The sequence below is a fragment of the Lissotriton vulgaris genome, chromosome 11 (assembly GCF_964263255.1).
Source record: "Lissotriton vulgaris chromosome 11, aLisVul1.2, whole genome shotgun sequence".
Taxonomy (NCBI): Eukaryota; Metazoa; Chordata; class Amphibia; order Caudata; family Salamandridae; genus Lissotriton; species Lissotriton vulgaris.
In genome coordinates, this window is record NC_141699.1 from 699,098,523 (window position 1) to 699,122,080 (window position 23,558).

General features: G+C 44.0%; 1 protein-coding gene across 1 annotated transcript; it reads left to right on the forward strand.

Annotated features, from left to right (window-relative positions):
* Nucleotides 1-16,279: 16,279 nt before the first annotated feature.
* On the forward strand, nucleotides 16,280-20,926 carry LOC147683343 (zinc finger protein 703-A-like). Its single transcript, XM_086943778.1, has 2 exons — nucleotides 16,280-17,200; nucleotides 19,176-20,926. The coding sequence occupies exons 1-2, from the start codon at nucleotides 16,904-16,906 to the stop codon at nucleotides 20,532-20,534; spliced, it is 1,656 nt and encodes a 551-aa protein (XP_086799904.1). The 5' UTR covers nucleotides 16,280-16,903; the 3' UTR covers nucleotides 20,535-20,926.
* The last annotated feature ends 2,632 nt before the right edge of the window (nucleotides 20,927-23,558 follow it).

Sequence of the window (23,558 nt, forward strand, 5' to 3'; positions counted from 1 at the left end):
ATCGGCGGTAGTAATAGGCAAAAGAGTTCTCCTCCCGGCCTGGATGGAGTGAGTACACGAGCAGGAATAAATCCCGGCCTGTTTAGTCCTCGGTTACAAATGGGGGAACAAGATAACTTTCTGAGTCCATATCCATGCCGTGAATTCAATCAGAAGAAAACAAAGGCTCAGTTAATCAGCCTCACTGTGACCTTACTGATGACTTGCAGTAAATATGGAGCAGGAACTGGCTGTGTTAAAGAGAAGGTTGGGCCTCCAAGAGAGCAGGTGTGGAGATGGTTTGCAACTTTCAGCCCATCACAGCCTGAAGTGCCATGGATAGTCACAGGAGGAGGTAAGGCCTGGAGACGAGACGGCTACTTCTATCCTGATCAGAAGACAAAACGGAAAAGCTGCATGTGGTTTGTGCTCTAAGGAGGCTCAGAAATCTGCAATGGATTTGGAAAGGGCAGCACCTCCCCACAGGAACTGGAAACCACTTTGAGTAGTAGTCTAGCTCATCTGATGCTCACTGTACGAAATCAGGTCTTTATTGGGTGACCATGTGTAAAGAGCAGTTATCATGTGTTACATGGTGGCACAATCTGAGTTGGCAAATCTGGTGGTATCGTATAAATTGCAACAAAAAGATCTACACAGAGATGAGAGTACAAATGCATTTTAAAGTAATGTGAGGTGTGTGCCTGAATTGCATATGTTTATTAGGAAAATGACTGCTCTCTGTTGCTCATTTTTAAATTAAGGATACAAGTAACAATCAATTCCCACCTTGAAAAGATCAATTATAAAGCCCACCATCATGCACAAAGAAAGCTCCACAGGCCTCATCTGCAGCGCTGCTAGCCAAACTTAACCCATCGTTTTGTTTTCACACGTGTGAGTTTGGAAATGTTTAATGATACTTTCATCCCTTTTATGATCAGAGCGATAATCACACTTGCAGTAAATGTGATGGCAAGGTTATGTTAGTGTTACTTGATATAGCACAAGTCTCACCCAGGGGCATCTCGGCGCTGTTGCAAATCATTAGCAGAAGAGCAAACCAGAAGTTTAATATAGATAGGGTTTTGTTTCCTGAATTTACTGTATGTGCTATCTGAGTTATAGAAGCATTCCACCATGGAGCATATTGCAACAAGGGTTTAGTCACTAGGGGTCATCTGGTGATGCATCTTGAAAATAAACCTGCACTTAACAAATAGCAAATGTATTAGAGATGATTCAATCACTGTTTGGTCTGACTACAGAGATACCTTCAGCTGTCGAGAAGGCCTCAAGCAATCTAGTCTTCGGAAAAGTTCATTAAGAAGTAAAAAGATAGAGTGGGCTTTGGATTAGATACTCCCACAATTGGTTTTCACGTGTTTTTCATGGGTTTCCATTGCTTAGGTAATCAGTTCATGATACAATGACATTTCATGTATGATTACATTGTCCCATTTGTGTTCTCGTTAGGTTTTGCCGATGTGTCTCTTAGTTAGACTAGAGCCAGTATGTGTTCTCTGATGTAGTTACTTTGCTGACACACTATAGTAATTGCACCCTGCTATTCATTAAATGCAGTAATATGTCCATTTGTGTTACTTTGTTGCTATTTGAACATTAGGAGAGATGTACAGCTTTTTTTCTTTCATAAAATAAAGATTTGTGCCACATAAGCATCCTTACAGATGCAACAAAAGAACTTACCCATTTCAAATATTTTGCTGTGTAAGTCTTTTCAGTTCACGATTTACAAAGCAACCTTTATCTTCTAACTCCTTTTCAGAACACTCTTCTTTGAGGTTGCAGATTAATTCAGCGAAGATTGTTTAGGAACAGAACCTTAAATGCAGTATCTACTCTTGTTTTAATGCAAAGTTGCTGCTTTATTTCGGGAGTTCCTTCCTATGGTATTTGAAGAAAACACGCTCTGTGTCTCCCCGCTAGTGTCAAACATATCACCTGAAAAAAACCAAGACCTATTATATGTGTGCATTGGTGCTGGAAGTCAGCCTGTGATGACAACCCACTGTAATTACATTTTTGAGCATTCAATGCACTCAGTTTCATATTTAGTAGATTGCCAACATCTAAATTCCTTACAGTCTTTCCTCCAGGTTGCTTTTCATATTCAGCACATCATTTACAATAAATCTGAAGATCATGCTTACCATTGTTCCAGCAGTGATAAGTGAGAGGGATAGACAAAGAGCCATAGAAAAACAGACAGACACAGATATACAGTCACTCTGGGGTCGTCTAGTGCATCAGCTTTTCCTGAAGAGATAAAAGCGCAAAATTGTTATAAGTGAAAATGTATATTATTTTTCTTATAATCCTAATTTACACTGGTGCAGACGGCCAACATGCTTATCCATGCCAAACAAAAGGCAATGTTTGTGGCCTTCTAAATTATTCTCATGATTGTTAAACACATGTGGGGGCATGCGAGACTTCTTGTAGAATTCTGCACTGGGCGAACTTTAAAATAAAGCGGGTAACATTTGCGACTCTGGATGGGCGCTATGCTGAGCAGGGTTGACTGGTTGCCCAGGTATGGTCAGCCTTGCCATGTCACTGCAGCAGCCGACAGCAACAGCAAGATCAGCAAGGTGACTATCGGATCTCAGACAACTATCATCTCCAGGAATCATCGTGGGGCTTGCCATCCACAAATCTCAGTTGTGGAGCGTCCACGTTTTCCAAGAAGGGATTATGCACCATACTCTCAAAGTGGTGCAACCAATGTAATTGCTGACAAATAGTTTAATATTATATAATGTGTTTAAATTATGGTTAGGGACAGTATTATAGTAAATAATTGAAAATACATGTAATTAAAATCAATAAACTTTAGGTAGATTAACATTACTATAGCATAATTTAAATTCATTTAAATATAGTTCAATAACATCTATAGTGAGGTTTAGCGGTGGGATTAACATATTTAGTACAGTAAATGATTAGGATTAGTAATACGGTCATAATACATTTTGTAAACATTTTACATTACAGGTAATTTAATTTAGGATTACGGTGAAAGATAGTTTAATTCAAGGTATATTAATTTAAATGCAATTACTTCAAAATATGTATACGGTTGGTGTTAGGATTACTAGAAGCTATTTTCTTAATTTAATTAAATTACATTTAATAAAAAGTGATGGTTAGGGTTTGTTACTCATATTAATTTCTTATTTTAAAAAGTAATTTTATTCAATTTAATTACATTTTAAGTTACTCTATTAGAGTAGTCTATTAGTTAAAAAAATGTAAATAAATAATTTATGTTTTGGGTTAAAGTAAGCTTGTCAATTAAACTGAATGTAGTGAACTGAATTAAAATTAAAATTGGGAAACTGTTAACATTTTGGTAATGCTTAGAACTGAGGAAAGGTGGACAGGGGTATGACGTTAAATGTTAAAGTAAATGAGAAATAAAGGTATGGGGATAAAAATGTGGTCAAAGTTAAGAGTGGGCAAACAATATATTTTTTAATGAATGTTACCAACATGCGTTGGTTAAGTACAATTGTCAACATCTAGTATGAAAATTGAAGAGAGGGCATACCTTACATTCAAATGACACATGATAAATTGCCAGAAAGGTGCCTGAAGAAATACTTTCATGCTGCTTTGATTTTGTTTTTCCTGCAAAACATTTTTTGCTACAACCAGTGACCCAGCAGAAGAAATTATGGAAACTTTGGCACTCACCATTTTTTTCAAAATGCTGATTACGCATATTTCGCAAAAATTCACAGATGTAACACAAATTTTGCTCATGGCTTGTCATATAAGGACATACAATAATAATAACCTGTATTTATGAGAGAAGTGGATAACTAAAGGTAGAGATTGCTAATAATATTGATCACACCTGGATGGGATTTAATAGCCTTGGTTTAAAACCTTTTTAGTACTCAACAGGAACAAATCTTTTCTGAGAGTTTGGAAGAACATATTCTCACCAAGAAAAACCTGCACAAATCTTCCTTTTGAATTAAGATCACTTTTTAAAAAGTGACTTTGTTACCAGAGAGATGCTTGAGCATTTACTTTTCCTTTCTTCTCATTGGGATATTAGGCGTGGGCGGAATTTAATTTACACCTGAGTAATAAGAAAGTTTTCAGTGCTTTTATGTTACTCTTTTGATGCAAAATTACCAAAATGTGCACGGTTGAGCCCCTTTGCATAACTATGAGTAATCTGGCACCACAATCCTACCAAGGAGCACAGGAACAACAAACTTAGCAAGTGCAAGTGGCTGCTGGCTGCTGCTGCTCATGTTCTGTTGCTCTTAGCACCAGTTTCTTAGCAGAAAATGCTGTATTTGGACAAAATATCGAACAAAAAATATTGTGTGGACAAAATATAGTGTCAAGAATATTGGGGAGAAAAATATAGTGAAGGTAAGTCTCCATACGTAAGTAATTTTTTATCATACTTAACCCCACATACATGTACTAGTGGTGGACGAGCCACTAAAAGCTTAAGCCAGGATCAAGCCTGAAGGCTGGCTCTGGCTCAACTCGAGGTCCTACTGGAACTTCGAGCCCATAACGAGCGGAATTTTCATGTAGCTTCTACCTGCCTCCATCCCTTTACCCTGGATATGGTGTTAGGGCAGAGCTGTACACTTTAAACCTGTGGAACCAGGTTCATGTCTCATTGGCTCTACATCATATGATTCTGGGAACATCAGTTGTTATGTTATAGAATTAATAAAGCGCCTGGCTGCCTCATCTCCAGTGTAAACAATGAATGGTGACATTGTGTAATGTACCCAGTTTCAAGGTAAAGCGGTCCAATTCTAATGTTTTCGAGTCGAGTTCTCGCTATATAAAAAGTTCTGAAAGGTGCGAAGAGAGGAAAAAACAAATCCTTAACATAAGGAATGTTGCTCTATAATAATCTGGGCCATGTACAGGGTTTACATGACAGTTATCTTGCCACTTAGTGGATTGATGGTTCATGTAAAAAAGTTATCTCTTTTAATAAACTTCTTCTTGGTGCAATGCTATAATGTGACATATTAAAGTCAATGTTTCCACATGCTAAACAAAGAAACTTTTTTGAATTTTGAAGAGAATTTATCATATTTTGCGTGATGTTTGGTCTATGATTTACATAGCAAACATTTTCAGGGCTTGGCTCACACATGGGTGCTAAGATTCGAGCTAGAAGCTTCGCTCCGCCCCGGCTCGGCTTACCTCATTAATTTGTTGGCTCTCCCACTTTTAATATGTACCTTGACAATATATATATTTTCAAGGTACGTAGATGTGGAGTTAAGAATAATAAATGTATACTTACCTCAGTCAGTCAGTCAGTCTACTTAACTATCTATACGTAACTTCTAGATATTTTGGTCCTCTATATTTTGACAGGCTATTCTGATCACACAATATTTTTTACACCAATATTCTGTTTGACTACCGGAAAATGCATACTTGAGTTCATTTTTAATGCAATGGTGCATTTTGCGGCAAGAAAATAGCACAAACTGCTGGATTACGCTCCTCGTGTAATTCCCCATAATTTTGTGCCATTTCACATAATAACGCTACAGCAAAGTAGGCTGGCTATGCCCACCCCTAAATATTAAGGCATTGGCAAATGAGTGCTGCAGATATCTTTTGCCATGACTACATACAGTGAGATTTAGCCTGGCCTTGAAAATACTGCTTTCACTGTTCTGCTTCTCTACACATAATGAACAAGGGTCAGCCAACCTGCATAGGAACAACAGTGTAATAAAAGGAGAATCATGAGCGTGTGGGGACTTGTTGGGTGACGGTTTATGGAAGTCTCTAAAATTAATTTTTAGGGCGTCACTGCCCAATATGGGCAAAAGAAAAGGAAATACATATAGCATACACTATAAATATATGCTTAGGATGACTAATGGGAGTAGTTAGCTGACTCATCTAAAAAAAATGCAATTCATCCAACATATCTGATCTACTTATATATAGTTTTACTACGGCACTCTCTACAGTTTACAAATGTACATATACTTAAATCGTTAATAAAAGAACAGTGAGACAGATTGCCAGGAATTGTGAGCAGCCCTGACTAGGTTGCGTGAGAACGTGAAGTACTCATTGGTGACTCAGTCTAGAACATTATGAGGCAGCTCCATCTAGGAGTGAGCTGAAGCACATATATCAGTAAAAGCAGTTTGAATTGGGACTTTTTTTAATAGCACTCAGAAGTGACTGTTGAGAAACACTAATGAAGTGGATGCATTTATTTCAAGGCTCATTGAAGTTGCTTCTCTAAGTGGTTTATCTTGATAGCTCTATACAGACCCAATCTATTTAGTTTTGCTCTGAAGTGTCTCTGAGTAGAAGTTTTTAAACTGGAGCCATCTTGAAGTCCTGTGTAGTGGTTCTACCCACATGTGTACTAAACTGACTAATTTGAGAAGCACCCTGAATCTGCTCTAGTTACTTAGAGGCGCTCTGACGTGTCTCTGTATACGTTTGATATAAATATTGTAGGGTAGCATAGAACTTTGACATTCTGCATGTCCCTTCCAGATGATTCTGTTATTTTCATCAACAGATTGTGTTGGGTGTGGTGAGTTGCTGAAGAGAGGTTTGTATGATATATTACTTAATAATGGTTCATATTCGTTAAAGGGAAAAGTTAAATGTGGCAGTTGCCATAAGGACTCTCTGTAGAGCACTACATGTAAGGATAAGTGAGCAAAAGGAAATTGACACTCGTGGTGAACAGCTATCACCTGTTCAGACTGAACTGGCTTTATCGGGAAACAGCCATTACTCCACGTGCATTACAGCGCCATTACAACAAAAATGGCTTCCTGTAGGGGGTATAAGGTGTTGGATTTAACTCCAACCCTTCCCTGTTGTTGCACAGACCGGAGTTGGAATAGTAAATGATACTATTCCAACATCCAGCACCACCCCAACAGCAAAGCGGGGTAAAACGTTGCGTTGTAATGGCATGCGGGGTAAAAGCATGCGTTGTAACATCATCCAACCGGCTTTATCTAGTGACAAGCCTCTATTGTGGCTCTATCTAGAAGTATAAAGTAGGAGTGTTATCAGGAAGCAATAGGAAGAGGATGTATCGTAAAGCATGCTGAACTGGCTATCTAGAAGGACTCTGTTGGAGTTTTGTTTAGAAGGTCTGTAAACTGTCTCAATGTATCTATATGTGTGCAGAACTGGTTTAATTTCTCATAATACTCTCAAGTAGCTTAGACTAGAAAACTTCTGAAGTGTGGTTGTTTATCTAGAGGTCCCCTGATTTTATGCTAACTACAAGTGTTCTGAATGGACTATCTATAATAGCAAGCTGAACAGCAATTATCTAGAAGTGCTCTGAAGCCGTGCAGTCCTTCAAGAAGGAAGAGCTGCAGTCTGAAAGTGTGTGAAGTAGCTATCACTTTCTAGAGAACAATGCAAAGGACAACTCTCCAGGGCACACGTTCCCAATTACGTTATCAAATTATATTCCCTTAAGAGAGCTGCAGTGTAAGATAGTCTGGTCAATGTAAGTCCTTCAAGATAATTAAAATAATTAATGGATATCACATCTTGAATGAATAGGATTAGTATTGAATCGACGCAATTCATGAAACCGACACAATACATATGATTGCATTCAGATTGATTAAACAGAGATGACTTTTAAATTCAGAAAAAATTTAACATTTTAAAGATCTTAAATTTTCTTTTGAACAGGATTTTCATGAAGTTATCAGTAGCCTGCTTGGGTCTGAAGACTAGCATGGCTTCACCCCTATTAATCCTGATGGTTATTTGTGGGATCTATCTTTCTAGAGAAGTTTTGGCGTGGCTCTAACTAGAAGCACTGTGAGTAGCACCAGCTATCAAGAAACACTCTGAAATCACACAATCTAGAACGGCTCTAAAGTGGAGCAAATTATGACTGTCTGAGTTTTAGTGTTAGTATTTGTTCAGCATGAACATGGCTTTAATGTACAGCTGAGTATTTCAGGAAGAATCTTTTATTGCATCAAGAACATATCAAACAAAAGTTGCTGAACATAGAGCTGTAGTGTTTGTTGATGTCTTCTTGAAGACAGAGTTGAGAAACCATGATTCTGATGAAGGTTTATGGTAACACGCCATTAGGAAGTACTAGACAGTACACTGAACAGTTGTTCACATTACACATTATGCACATTACACAACCATGCAGACGTGTCCTATGGAACTTGCCTAGGTCAAAGTTTGTTTCTCAAAAATGGTGTTTCTCTCTGAAAGTCCTCTGCTGTAGTTTATCTAGAATCACTCTGAAATGGTACTATGTTTTTACATGTTCTTTGTGGTAATTCCTGTGAAAAAGTTAGTGGTGTAACAAGACTTGAGAGCCTTGCCCCCCTGTGAGGTACATGAAGGGGCCCCCTTCTGGACTCATTTAGGAGCTCTAAGACCACGGTACAGTGCTGAGGGGGCTGCTGGAGCTAGGGCCCCCTTCACCGCATGGGGCTGTGGGGGCCTCTGTTACGCCACTGGTAGAGGGGCTCTTTAGGGTCTCTGTCCATGGCACTCTGAGGTGGTGCTTTGTAAAAGCTGGAATGTTTCCGTCTAGAGGTGTTCTGAAATCTCTCCCCTAGAAGAGATCTGAAGTAGTTCTGTCTAAAATGGCAATATCTAGAAGCAGTGTGAAGTGCCTCTATCTAGAAGTCTCATGAAACAGCTATCAGCACACTAAAGTGGGTCTGTCTAGATAGGATATGAAGGGTCTCTGTCTGGTGGCACTTTGGAATAGCTCTATCAATAGGCCCTCTGAAGTGGTATTGTTTAGAAGTGCTCTGAAATGGCTCTATCTATATGTGTCCTCAAACAAAGTGGCCCTGTCTAGAGGCGCTCTCTAGTTGCATTATCTAGAAGCACTCTGTTGTAAATCTGTCAACAGGCTTTATGAAGTGTATCTCTCTTATATTGCGCCTAGGAGGCTCTATCTAAAAGTGCTGTGAATTGACTTTGTCTTTAAGTTCCCGCTGTATATAGAAGGGTCCTAAAGTGTCTCTTCCTATAGACCCTCTAAAGGGATGCTGTATAGAAACGTCCAGAAGAGGCATCTGCTGAAAGCCTTTAAGCGGCTTTATCTAACATCGCTTTGTGATGTTTCTATCTATATATGTTTCCCTAGTGCAGTGTAGGTGCCACCCAACCCGCACAACACCACACCTAGCAGTGACCTCGAGATGCTCTGGAGTGGCCATATATAGAGACACATAAAAAGACTGTATTTCTGAACCAAAGAATGCAGGTAATGCAACTCTGGCGCGAAAACATAGCTAGCAACAGAAACGAAAGCGGTCCTCTACGCTCCTACTTGAGGGCTTGACGGAGCACGCTCAGACGTCTCCGTGCGCGCTGCGGACTCTTTAACCTAAAGCCGGCGCGTTATCTGACCAAGGGAAGTGCTCAGCGCGGACTGGGCACTAAATTCAATTATCTTTGTTTTCGCCTGCTCCGCATTGCCCTTCTTAACAGTTTGCTTTTTCTAGGCAAACAAACTGCCGTACCGACCGAGGCCCTCGCTTGAAGGATGGCCCCACAGATAATAAGTCCCAATAACGCTCAAACGCTGAGCGGGTTCATCATTCCGGGGAGACGCCAGCCTCCTTAACGACTTTTTAATTAGTCTTCCATTCTCATTTTTCCACCCCTCCAGCTTCATTCCTGGACGCGAGTTTTATCTTGCAATTTTATTTCCAATTTACTGATAACTACCAGCGAGGCCGAGGCACAATATTTATTTGCGTTAATGTTCTGCCAGCGCTGCACAAGGCTCCCTCGCCTGGGACAGGTTAATTTAGAAAGAAAAATGGCCCTGTTAGAACCTGAAACTGTCTGTGCGGATCAGCATTTTGCAAGCACGAAATGCTACACCTTTATTATTATACTTAAGAAAGGAGCCCTGAGCATTTGTTAGCATTTAATTATGTCTATCGCCCTTTCATCTTCATAATAGGCTCCCACTCTGATAAGGCGGGGACTCCTCTTTTGCAGGCTGCGTGTTTGTGATAAAGCATACTTTCTCGTTTCCAGTGGATGTTTTAGTGCCTTTCTCCTGCTGATGTAAGGGAACAGTGTTCCGGGTGCAAAGTCCAAGGAAATTCTCTTTTAGCAGTTCCTATATCACAGTAATCATAGGTGTAGACGTGACGTCGACGTGACAATCCAAAATTAGAACTCGATCTCATCTGCTTTTATTGACACACTATTAGATAACATTTTCTTTTTCTCTAAGATTGAACCCAACATTAATATGTTTACTTCTGCCAGATTTACCAACCTAAAACTAAGCTCCTTTATTTTACTATTCAAACATTTGGTATGCCTTGTTCCTACATAACTGTCTTCCATTTTGTATACTTCCTTCAATCTAAGGAAAGAAAATGGCACCCTCTACTCAAACCTTTTGCAACACTAAATGTGAATAGAAAAGAGTTGCAATTTTCACTTCCGATCAACAAGAAAATGCAACTTTATACTGTGCACTATATGGTGTAGCAACACACTTCACCACCTGACGTCACTTTCTTTTTCAGAGGTTGAAACAAGACCCGCAAAGAAAGTCTCAGAAAAAGGCTTGCGAGAATTTACAAATAATCAATGGAAGACATCTGAATAATAATAAGAACAGAAGTTGAAATGTTATGAGTAACATATCGTATTTTAATAAGCAGCGCGTCTCTCTTCCATACAATGTGAATAATAGACAAACAGCCAGCTAATAAAACTCCCAGACCCCAACTTTAGCCACCGCCGAAGTTTCACGAGGATGTACCTCCCAGGTCTTCTATTGAGAGCCATAGGTAACATGCAGGAAGTGTCACAACGCAGCAAAAAACGTTCTAGTGCCGTGGAAGTGGTCGGAAGTCGACATGCCAGCGCTATGAAAAATAATGAACAAAAAACGGGCTTACTTTTAAAAGATTACACACATCAAAATGGCTACATCACGCGGGCTGCCAAGCATTGTGAGGGTGGAGGTACAAGTGGGAGCGGAGGGGCAGCATGGCGGCACCTAAGTACGCCCCTGAGGCTTTGTGCTCGGCACTGTTTTTGTTTGTTTGGAGTAAACGTCTCGCAAAGTGCCAATTATGCCCTGGTGTCGTCTGAATCCCGGGCCCGGGCTGCCCCACCTCACTTCTTGTGTAGTTGGCATTCACAGCGGATTACTTTGAGGAAAGTTTTGTTCCTCTTTCTCTCCCTCTCTCTCCTTCCCCTTGAATGGCTTCTTTCAAAGGCAGGCTCCTTTTATATTGTTGTTGTTCAGGTTGAATCAATCTTGTGGTCAGCTTTTGGAAACAGGGCTCACAATGCGCAGGGATTGACAGGCCTGACAAACAGAGTGATTGATTGTGGTTGGGAAAGTGGTACTTGAGGTGAAACATGTGACATCGCTAAGCCTGCGCTCGTTGGGGTTGGGCCAGCGGAGTTTTTTTCCCTTCCCTCTGAACAGTGAGCTCAGCACAGCCCAGACTTTTAATAATGGGCGGCTGCGGGAACTTAATAGTAGCGACATTGTTTTAATATGAAACATCTGCCAGCATCTAATATGATTAATTATCCCACTCGGTCTGTCTCTGTTCTCTGGTGTTTGTATATGTCGCTCAGTGTCTCCACTCTCCTTATGCGCCACTCGACTATGACTATTGGTGAACAGTACTCTGCCTACTTCTCTTACACTCATTACTGCTGAGTAGCAGTCTGTCTTCCTACTCTCGCGTCTTTCTGTCGGCTTTCCCCCATCAGCCTGCTCACTCATCCGCCCACCCACTCACCTATCCGCTCATCAATCTATTCATCCACCCACCTTTCCTCTCAATCCATTCGCCCATCTGTCCGACACATGATTTTTTTTCTCGCCCTCGTTCTCCTCTTTCTGCCTTAATTCTTAATTTATCACGCACCTCGACTTTCCCTCCTTCTATTTCTCCGCGCCATCGCCCTGGCTTTTTCACTACTTTCCCCGGTCTCTAGATGTCCCCTTTGTATTACCTCCATGTGGACTTCTACCTTGTTCATCTCGTTCCCCATTTTGTATGCCTGGTCTCTATTTTGGTACTCTTACGTGTGCGCGTACGACGTGAGCGTGCGTGTTTTTATCTCAGTTGCTGTCTACTTTCTTCAGCGCCTATTTGCTTCAGCGGTTATTTTCTGCACTCTCAATTTATTTTTCCTTCTGTTTTTTTAAGGTGTCTGTCATTTCCTCTTAAAATAGTGAAGTCGTAGGCATTTAAAAAAAATACAGTTCAGAAATTGCATAAAGTCGCTCCATGGCAAGATGGCTTATTTCCTGTGCGTGAACTGCCTGACCCCGTCTGTATATACAGTTGAAAGGAGAAAAAGGGGGCTGGGAGATGGATGGCTTGTCTTCTGTTACCTCGAGCGGGAGGGAGGGCAGTTCCCCCCGCATTGCTGCGGAGGCAAATTATAGGCCTTCACAAAGGAGGCAAATGAAAGGAAACATAAAAATGTCAAACACTAAAGTCATAAATGTTTAGGGCCGGAGCCCATGCCAGCAGGCAGGAGCTGGGTATTTTAAAGAGGTAATTTGTTCCAAGTTATGGCCCTGGTATAAACATGGACTGCAGAACGTTTTGGAGAGGTTACCTACAAATCACTCAAGCTGACCCAAGTCCTGACGAAGGGGGTACTCTTCGTCGAAACGAGGGCCCGCTCGCTGCATTCGACAGTTGAGGGGTGGGGGCACAATGCCATTTAGGACACCGGAAGTCTTCTCACAATAACTTTTAAGTAACTGTGCTGCACAACGATATCTTGGTTGGATGGTCTTTTGAATTACAGTTAAAAGTGATACATTTAGAAATACATATAACATGACGGGAAAACAAAAGTGTGTAAATACGTGTACTAAATTCAAGTACATATGATTGGGAGGATATATTGATTTTGTTTTTGCGAGGATCCTAACTATGCCAAAAGAGGTAACAAATTACCATAAGCAATGAATTCACTCAATGAGAAAATGTAAAGTTATTTATGTATTTAATCCCACCTGTATGGGGATTGGGTAACAATAAACTGATTAAATTATTGTATGAGGTAATTCAGGACAATAATTACATAGGTAACCTACACCAAAATGTCTGCGGTTATTTCATTGAAATCAACTCCATACTGTTTATTGTCCTTTTTGATGTTTAGTTTCATGATTTTGTATTTGTATTGGGTCTTGACTGCACCACTCTAACCCATGAGCAAGGCTTTGGCCGAAACATGTTGGGTGGGAAGCCATTGTTTTTAAAAAATCACTGTTCGAAAATGTGGCAAGAGTGTCACTGGAATCAAGCTATCCTGGCTGAAAGGGGTGAAACCCCAAAACCGGTCCTAGGATGCTTGTTCCAGTCCAGGGAGGACCTGGCTTGCCAGTTCGAGCTGGACTGTTCCCATGAGGCACAGGGTCAAGACTGATTTTGCATATGGCTGGGTTCAAACTGGAATGGCATGGTGAACAAAAAACTATGGATCTAGGCCCAGATCTCTGTACTGGGGTGAATGTATGACATTGTTCTGCATTCTGTACATCAACTGTTGTTTTTGCAAGAGTGTCTATGGCAGTTCTTTGGAGACAGAGAACTTTAGATGGATTATAGATAGATAGATAGATAGATAGATAGATAGATAGATAGATAGATAGATAGATAGATAGATAGATAGATAGATAGATAGATAGATAGATAGATAGATAGATAGATAGATAGACAGACAGACAGTGGATGCCGGTAGGCTCCTGAATGCCAATGGTGCCTGGCTTATTACAGGGCCACCACTCCCATTGTTTGCATATCAAAATCGCTCTACTCTTCAAACAGGAAGAGGCCGGCACACACAGGTTGGTACATCAAAACAATTTATTGTGGCAGAATCGGTGGGCCCATCTATTCATTTCATCCGTACCGTCTAAAGTGTTTGGGCCTCTTCATGTTTGAAGAGTGAGGAGATTCAAACAGGAAGAGGCCGGCACACACACACGCACACACACACAGCCAAAATACATATAGTGCTTCTGCTCCAAATGCTGAATTCATCAATTTTCATTTAAAAAAAAAACAATGCTGGCATGCAAACAAGGACATTCATAGGAGTAGCTGTGATTTACTACATTGCTTCGTAGACATCATTGCATCTTGATGAACTGTTGTCAAAGGAAAGTGACTCCACCCTTCAATACAAATTTTCCCATTGGATACTTAGGACCAGAGCCACTGGAATTACATGATTTTCTGGCCGCTGCATTTTTCCAATAAATAAGGATTTGCCACATAATCCATCATCTCCTGTAAAAGCTGCAGATTATTTTTTTTTTAAATTGTAGCTCAAACGGATCACAAGTTACTGAAACATGGCAGCACATGTTATTGTGCAGTGGAGAGCCCTTTGCAACAGTTGAGTGGTCAGCTTTCTATTGCCTATTGCTGTATTTGGTGTCAAATTGGTGCTAATGAAGGGAAACCTTTGCCCAGATAGTGTTAACATCTGTAAAAATGATGAAATCCTCAGGTAATACTATAAAAAAAATTGCCATTGTATGTTGCATAATTTGCCGTTTCATGTTGCATAATTTAGTCAACCATGCCACATAATTTGGTCCTCTCCTGATGCATAATTTTAGCGGCCCTGCTTACTAGCCATAAGCTGAACATGTCTGACAGTGCAAACTGAAACTGAATGCTATATGCACAGATAATATAGCAGAGCCAGGGGTGTAACAGAGGACCATGCAGCACTTGCCATGCACGCAGGGCCCAAGTCTTGGTAACCTTAGAGGCTGCTGGACTAAATATCTTTTTAGTGGCTTCTCACCACATTTCGTAGCTTGCCACATTATAATGGCACACTGTACTAAGAAAACCAGAGGTAGTGTGCAGTATTTGAGAGGTTGAGGGTTTGTCCACAAGAAGACTGGGAGTCTCATTTTCAGACTATACACAGGTGCCTTTGACTACATTCATTCTGATATTGCAGGGTGAATTTTTAGAATTTGTAGATTATCCGTCTAAGAAAACGTACACCACGTTCAAGATCAGCTGAAGCACTGACCTGGCAATGAAACTAACCACCACACCAGGAGCCAGGACATTTCCGGACTGTAGAAGAATAAGTACAAAAAGGAAAACCGCAAAAGATCAGGCGATCTCAATATATATATGAGCAAGCCGAAACGCGTCTGGATTCATCCATGGAATAAAAATGTTCTTTGGTTCATCGCATCCCACGGAGTCAGTGACTGCTTTGCATGTTTGAAATCAGGACTGGGAAAAAAAGATATATATATATATTATATATATATATACACACACACACACAGAGGCTCAGGACCGATATTCCAGTTGACATCAGAACTGCTCTGCACCCAATGCAACTGGAGAAGAGGCTAGAAAGAAAATAAAAACCCATCTGTTCAAGGAGCATTACCCCAATACACTAGACTTCCTTGTACCTGCCTCTTGTAAATGATTATATCAGTGCTTTGTTGCATTCCAGTTAGGTTTGCGCTACCACCAATTTGTCTCTCCATTTGATCCTGAATAGTGTGTCTGTATGCTATTTATACATTTGAGAGCTCCTTTGTGTGTGTGTGTGTGTGCCACATGACTACAGTGGTAGACTTTGTGCAGCAATACAGTATGCTTGCATTTCAGGTATAGCAGTGCACATAGCCGAATCTCCCTTTCAGCATTACATCCAGTGGTTCGCCGTCAGTGATGATTGGAGGGGACTTCCATGGGCATACATTGGTGATTGCTCATCTCTTACTAGGTAGAGATGTAGTCTCCATGCGGATAACTTATGAAGCCTCCTCGCATGGCTGTGGAACCAGCACTCACATGCAGCAGCCAGCACCGCATGTCCAGAAGAGCAGAGGGCTGCACAGCTAGAGAAGGGCAGTCAGAAAGGTGAATAAAAAGATCAACGATCAACATTACATGGGAAGAAATCCAAAATGCAGCAACATACGAGGCAGCACCATTTCATGACCACCCTTGAAGGAGACTGTGTGCCTGTGGAAGCAGCAGACTGCGGTCTGCACCGCTACAGCATCACCAATACTACGTAGTCAGCGAAGCCGTAGGCTGCTTGATTGGCTTAGAGACAGCAATACTGCGTGGTCATGGGAGCAGCAGAAGGGAGTGTGGTATGGCCAGAGAAGATGCAAGCAGAAGATTATGTTGGAGTGAGGGGACAGCGGACTGCACCCTCAAATGGCGAGGACAGCGTGAAAGGGGAGATATTGGTTTTTTTTTATCATGGGATGTGCAGGAAGCAGCTTTGGAGAGCCCGGACAACCTTAATAGATGGACTGAGTAGAAACATATTGCATGGCCGGTGTTTCAGCCAAGCAGCAGACGTTCTGGAGTAACGAAGAGGTGGCAAACTGTGTCGTGCATGGTCAGGGTAACTACAAGATTACTTTACACTTGGTCACGCAATGCTGCAATGTTCTATTGCACCTGGTCACGCAATGCTACAATGTTGCTGCTCCCTGGTAAGGTCGGTTTTTTTCCCTGCTATGTGGGGTGGCAGGCTTCAGCATTGCACGGTAAAGAAAGGACAGCAGTTTGCAACGAGCTACCGCCAGCCTGACCCGACCAGGGGAGCGCCACCTGCATCGCACGACCTAGGACAGAGCAGGCTCTAGTGACACTCAGGGGCACACTAGCGCAGTTGCTCCAAGGTACCCAGGGCTGGTGATTGGCTGTGACTCGCGTCCTTCTGGATCAGCCCGGCCCCGGTTTCCGGTGATTGGCTGGAGCCATGGGCGGGGCTCCGAGGAGGCAGCCCTGGTGCGGTGCTCAGCGAGAGGCGGACTCAGTGTATCAGCAACCGGGAGAGAAGCAAGGACACGCAGCTGCCCTCCGCCGCCCTCCTCCAAATGAACGGTCCCCCCCTCGGATGTAAGCAGCAGAGTCCGGGGGACAGAGACACCCAGAGTTGGGAGAGCGCGCACCGCGACAGTCCGGAACCAGGGGACTCGGGCATCGCCTTCTACCGGCTACCTTTCTCACACGGCGGAGCCCCCGGGCGACCCCAGCTCCCGCCCGCAGACCCGCTTCGACAGGCCCAGCGCCTGCCCATCAGGGTGCTCAAGATGCTGAGCGCTCATGGGGGTCACCTGCTGCACCCAGAGTACCTACAGCCGCTGTCCGCCACCCCGATCAGCCCTATAGAGGTAAGAGTCGCAAGAACTGGAAACGATACCACCTCTTAGGCGCACCTATCACGGGCAGCCCCAACCACATATGGTCCCGTTCGACCCCCAAACAACCGTACCCTGTATGTCCTAACCTGCTTCTACCCGACATCTTGCCACCCTACCCCCTTCTGTGGCCCTGATCTACCCTGTTGAGTTGTGGATCATACTTGTTTGGCAGCTTGCTCTATCGTGCCGCCTTGCCGGGCCATGGGAACCCCTCTGCACACGTACCTACCTAATCATGTTCTGAGCTCCTCAACATCATAGTGCACACCGAGAAGTCCCTATGCCATCTGCATGGACAGGACCTGCCACCCAATGTACTTCACACCCTACAGCACTGACGCCTACTGCACTTTCAACTATCACACCCCGTCACCTGCATCCCACTATGACAGAGGTCTTCCTTTTTTGTGCGCCCTACAAATATTCGGCTGATATCACCCTCCAAACCGTGGCTGATTTTAGTGAACCGCTGACACAACTCCCACGCGCGTGCCCCGCTCCTAGTCGGAGGTGTAGATGGCAAGAACCCGTAGTTAATGTATCGCCCCCCTATACAGCGTCACTGCGCTACCTACATTCCCCCCTGTAGCCGCTTGTGGTTTATCGGAGCAGTCCACAGTGACGGGCAAACCTCTCCCGCGTCCTCTCTGCCGTTGCCTGTGCCCCCAATGGGCCTTGCACGTGTCAGTCTGGAGCCCATCGGGCGCCCCTTGCACATTCTGTGTACAGATACTGAGGCCTCTATGCGCCGTGTTGCTCCGGCCGCCTCTAGTTGTGGAGGTGAAGGTAGAATCTGCTTTACCCGGACCATAGGGTACTTCGGAGGTCCCTTTATTCCTGTGACAGAGGAGGGGGCACGAAGCACACCAGTGTGCCTTTATCTGTAGGCAAACCGCAAGAAGTGTTCCCCCCCCCCATACACATGCTTATCTCCACCGTGCCCACCTCGCAGTTATCTTCTTCTCCTAATCTATTACCGCCCACCCCAAACCCTTCACTCCAAGGGGCCTCCTAGACTCGGGGCATCCTCACACCTTAGGGTGTGGTCCGTTCTCCCCTCTAGCGCCCCGGCCCTGCTGGCTGGAATGCTGCAGCAGCGCACACGCTTTGTATGTAAACGCTTTCTTGAAACTATTTCCACCCTCCTTACAACACATTCCGGAATATGGCAGTATCACGCATTCTTCCTCTTTGGGCATTTTAGAAACATGGGATTTAGCACCCAGGGCAAGCAGCAAGATAGACAACTTTGGTTTCTGGTGCATATCCACCAATATATCCTTCGCCAGCGGGGATCAAAAAGAGTCTATCCCCAGACAATTATAAATATTAACCTACAAAACTTCGTTATTGCCAACAGTTATATGTGTTACCAATCTACCAGGCTGAGGGCTGCTTTATCTGTGCCACGAGGATATTTTTAAGAGTACCTTCTGCGGGGGGGTGGGTTAACTCTAAAAGCATGTCTTCCTTTGTGGCTGTGGTGTCTAATGTGCGGGGTTATGGTCAAACCCTTTGGACCAGAGGCTGTTGCTCTGAATCTGTGTTTCTTCTTTGTGTTGAAATTCATTGTAGCGCCACGAGTTTTTAAATGGACATGAAGCGCTGTATAACTTTTAAAATACTATATTAGGTCACAAACTTAGGATGGGTTTATTGCGTTGTGGTATCTTCACCTGTGCAGAGTCTAGTAAGAAATCACTACTGTACATCAGTCTTTTGGCCTAAAGGGTGGTTAAGTGTAGGTTAGTGACTGGCCCCTCGGACTGTGTTTTGGTGTAGAGTGAGTACTCTGTATGGGTTGTTGCAACGTTGCACTGTGTTTTATTGTTGTGTGGTCCCTATATAGGGTGTTCCCCTTTTGTTGGGTATCCTCGACGCCCCTCGAGCACAGTGGAAGCAACAGAACACACTGCTAACATGGTTCTCCTTTCTCTCCCCACAGCTGGATGCCAAGAAGAGCCCCCTGGCGCTGCTGGCCCAAACCTGTTCCCAGATCGGGAAGCCGGATCCCCCGCCATCGTCCAAGCTCAGCTCGGTCACCTCCAGCGACAAGGAGTCCAGCAGGTCCTCGTCGTCATTGAAGCAGTCCTCGCACGGAGAGGGCCCCCCAGGCGACGACAAGTCCAGCTTCAAACCCTACTCCAAGGGCATCGGGTCCGGGGAGTCCCGCAAGGATCCGGGCGGCTCCTCGGCCTCCGCGGGGGACAAGGCCGGCTTCAGGGTGCCCAGTGCCGGCTTTTCTTCGTCGCCCTCCTCCCGGGTCAGCTCCCCGGGCCAGCACTCGGACTGCCAGGAGAAAAAGGAGCCGGAGGTGGTGAAGCCCAGCCCGGAGCCCGCCTCCTCCTCCCAGGCCCGGCTCAGCAGCACCAGCAGCTCGGGCTCCGAGTCCGGCCACGGGGAGTGCCTGTCCGGCGGCAGCAAGGCAGCTGAGCTCGGGTCCTCGGGCCACGTGGCGCCCGTGTCCCCCTACAAGCCGGGCCACTCTGTCTTCTCGCTGCCGCCCTCGGGCCTGGGCTACCACGGATCCATAGTGGGCGCCTACGCCGGCTACCCGTCGCAGTACATGTCCGGGCTGGAGCACGCCAAGGCGGGCCTGGTGGGCAGCCAGCTGCACGGCACCCTGGGCATGCCGGGCAAGGGCTCGAGCTCCAGCCCCCTGACCGGAGCCTCGCCCCCCTCGTTCATGCAAGGATTGTGCAGGGACCCTTACTGCCTGGGCTACCACAGCGCCTCCCACCTGGGCAGCAGCAGCAGCTGCTCCACCTGCGTGCACGAGCCGGCGTCCCTCAAGGCCGGATACCCGCTGGTGTACCCTTCGCACGCGCTCTCCTCCAGCGTCACGCCCACGCTCTCCGGACACCCGCTCTACACCTACGGCTTCATGCTGCAGAACGAGCACGTGCCGCACATATGCAACTGGGTGTCGGCGAGCGGGCCCTGCGACAAGCGCTTCGCCTCCTCCGAGGAGCTCCTCTCGCACCTGCGAACCCACACCGCCATGCCCGGGGCGGAGAAACTCTTAGCCGGCTACCCGGGCTCCAGCCTCAGCTCGGCGGCCTCCTGCCACTTGCACCTGCCGCACTCCGGCGGGCCCGGGAGCCCCACCACGTTACCCGGCTCCTTCTCACTGCGGAGCCCGCACAGCCTGGGACTGAACAGGTACCACCCGTACGGCAAGAGCCATTTTTCGGCCGCGACGGGGCTGCCCGTGCCCTCGCTGCAGGCCGCCGGACCTTACTACTCCCCATATGCACTATACGGACAGAGACTCACTTCCGCCTCGGCGCTGGGCTACCAGTGAGCCAGGGGCGCCGCACACCTCTCCCACCGGACTGTGTATTTATTAAACTGTATTTTAGCTTAAAGCTGGGAATATAAGTGCATTATTCACACCAATGAATCCATGGTATGCAAACAGTCTGTGTCCAAAAAATCGTTTACTTTTTTTGTTGCAGTTTCTAATCTTTTTCTCCTTTGCCTTATTTTTTTCAAACGTTTGCTTTCATTTTCCGAGGAATTTCTTGCATGAACCTTTAAAAGACATTTCCCCTATCCCCTCTTTTCTTTTTATTTGTACAGTTAAAAGAGATGTAATATTTTTTGTAATGTATTGAATGGGGGGATTTGATGGCAGGGGCCGTCAGACTTGACTTGGTAAGTCCTATTTTGTTAATAAATCAAATCTTGGATATATTTACATTGCGTTCTTCTCACATTTCCACGGATACTTACAATTAAGCTGTTTTGGGCTTTCCTGAAAGATCATACCGCTATTAGTGGTGAGAAAACGTATTCTTTGAACTCCACAAAGGTTCACTAACACTATCAAAAAAGTGTGTTAAGTCAAATCATATGTTGGCATGTTAATGAATACATATTTTTGTTTGCTAAGAGTTATATATTTTTATCCCTTCTGAGCTAAACATTTTTCATAAAATTGTAACAGCAGTGGCTTTAAACTGCATTGGCTTTGGCATCTGAAAGACATGAATGGCGCTTGTGCGCCCCCTAGTGTGCGTAAGTGCAACTTGTGATAGTTACTCAATACCCCCACATTGAGAAGCCCGAATGCTTCGGGATAATTTATCGAAATTTTGGCGTATGAAATGTGTGCGTGTTGGTGTATGGTGCTTGTATTTAGCGCCACTTTAATGAATCTGTGAAGTGAGATATATGGGCTAAATTGATTCCATTCGATTATACCTATCGGAAGTTCTTATGATTTAAGGGTTATATTATAGCTTAATTGACATTTACCGCATTCACTTGTCCCCTCTGGGAGTTTACGAGCAATTTAATGTGGAAGATACATTCATTGTTTTATCCTTCAACGTATCTGCATCCAATCCCTTCGTCCTTTTAGTTGAAGTCTTGTGGTTTGTATGTGTCTTATTTTTCAATCAATGGGAGTTTTTTCTCTGCGTGACTTCGTGTTAAGGAGAGAAGCAGGTGTGTGCGGCGTGGCCCCCATTTGATGCCCCGCGGTATCCTTTGATCCTAGGATTTAGGGTACAGGTGTGAGAACTCCCCCAGTCATTTCAAAGCAGATACAAAAATTGATACATTTACGCATTTTCTCACCAACTGTTGGCCAACATACAAGACAGCAGCTTTGTCGTTTATATGTGTTACAGATAGCTTTACTGCTCTCTGCACCGAATAACAAAGTTGCAAACAGTTCCTGTTGATTTATATGTTAATTATCCACGACTACACATCAGCATTCAACAAACCGCATTTTTTTGCACGGAACGGGATATTTTCAAACTTGGGCTACAACCGTGCAGATGTTTGTACTTTAAATTTCGACTGCCCAAGTTTGGGAATCGGTTGTTCTTTGTGCGTGTGTAGTTTTTTAAAATATATTTTTATTATAACTCTCTCCCTCACCCCACCTCTCAATTCTTCTTACTATAATTACGAGGTCTCTCGTCTGATATTTCTTCAGCATGACCATCTTGAACAAACCAGTTAAATAAAGAAAATACAATTTGTATGTTACATTTTGTTACACATGCCCTTATTAAAACACACTCTTCCCGAACTGCAAATTGTGCCTAGATTGACATCTCTGAACATTTCTGGCAGCTGAAGTCATATCCGGGGATTCTAAGCAAACCGGAAGTGACTTGGGATACAGGAAGGCCAGGGAAAGGGTAGATCTCTGGCTTGACCTCATTCTGCAACGCGACATTGTCAACACAAAGCGTCCTCGCGTTTCCATGGAAAGGAAGCATTCAGCGAAATAAGCCATTCCATATGTCAATCTTTCTTTGAAAGTCGCCACATTTAAAAAGCTACAAAGACCGCAATTATAGCGATTATGTTTTTTCGGGCCTTCCTCCTTGCGTCGTGTTGAAAGTTATTTCACGCCGTTGCAGATTCCCCGCAGCATATCCTCTTTAAGAGCAATTCAATGAAGGCCCGGCACCATTGACAGCGGGAACTGTCTTAAAAGGGCAACGGGGAATTTTAAATCGCATTATATTTTTTCTGTGCTGCTGCGTTTGCAATTTTTTGGGCACTACAGATATTGATTGGCCTGACCAGGTCAGCACTATATAATTCCAGACCCGGAAGTGGCGCAGGGCAGCCAAGCCGGCCAGGCTAAGCTATCTTCGGTGGCCGGATGAGCGCATTTTCACTCAAAAAATTGCTTTCTTATTTGTAAGAGATTTGGGAAATGATCCCTCAGGCGCTGCAGCTGGTAACATTATTTAGTTTCTATCCAATAACGTCGTAGTTCTGCCCTGTTATTAAATACATTCATTTAATTTTGTTTTCCGCTGTGAACGTATGTGAGGAAATAAGATTAGTGCTGGATGTTACCAGCCTGAGTACATTTGCAATATCTTTGTAATTTAATTAGGTTTTACCCCCCCCCCCCCCCCCCATATATTGCCAGGCACCCAAAACGTCACAAGATCATTTTGTGTGTCTCAAAGAACGGGTTGTGGTGGCATTTCCTCCTCCAGCAAGAGTAATTGAATCCCTTTGTGTTTTTTTTCAATTTGGAGTCATGTGTATAGCGTGCATCTTTAGTATACTTACTACACGCTGCTTCAGAATTGTTTCCTGTGTGCAAATATTGGAAATATATATATGTATATATATATATATTTTAGCCCACAGTTTGTATGAAATAATTCATCGAAGTGACTAGTCGCACTTCTGTGGGTTAAATCTTTGTTCAAACCGTCAGTCGTGGGCAAGTGGGTGGTTGCCGGGCTCGCGTGTGTGTTGATGACAGGCCCGCAACAAGCACTAGGCCTCCTCTTGGCTGAGGCCTAGTTGAATCTGGTTGCTGGATTAGAGGTGCCTGCCC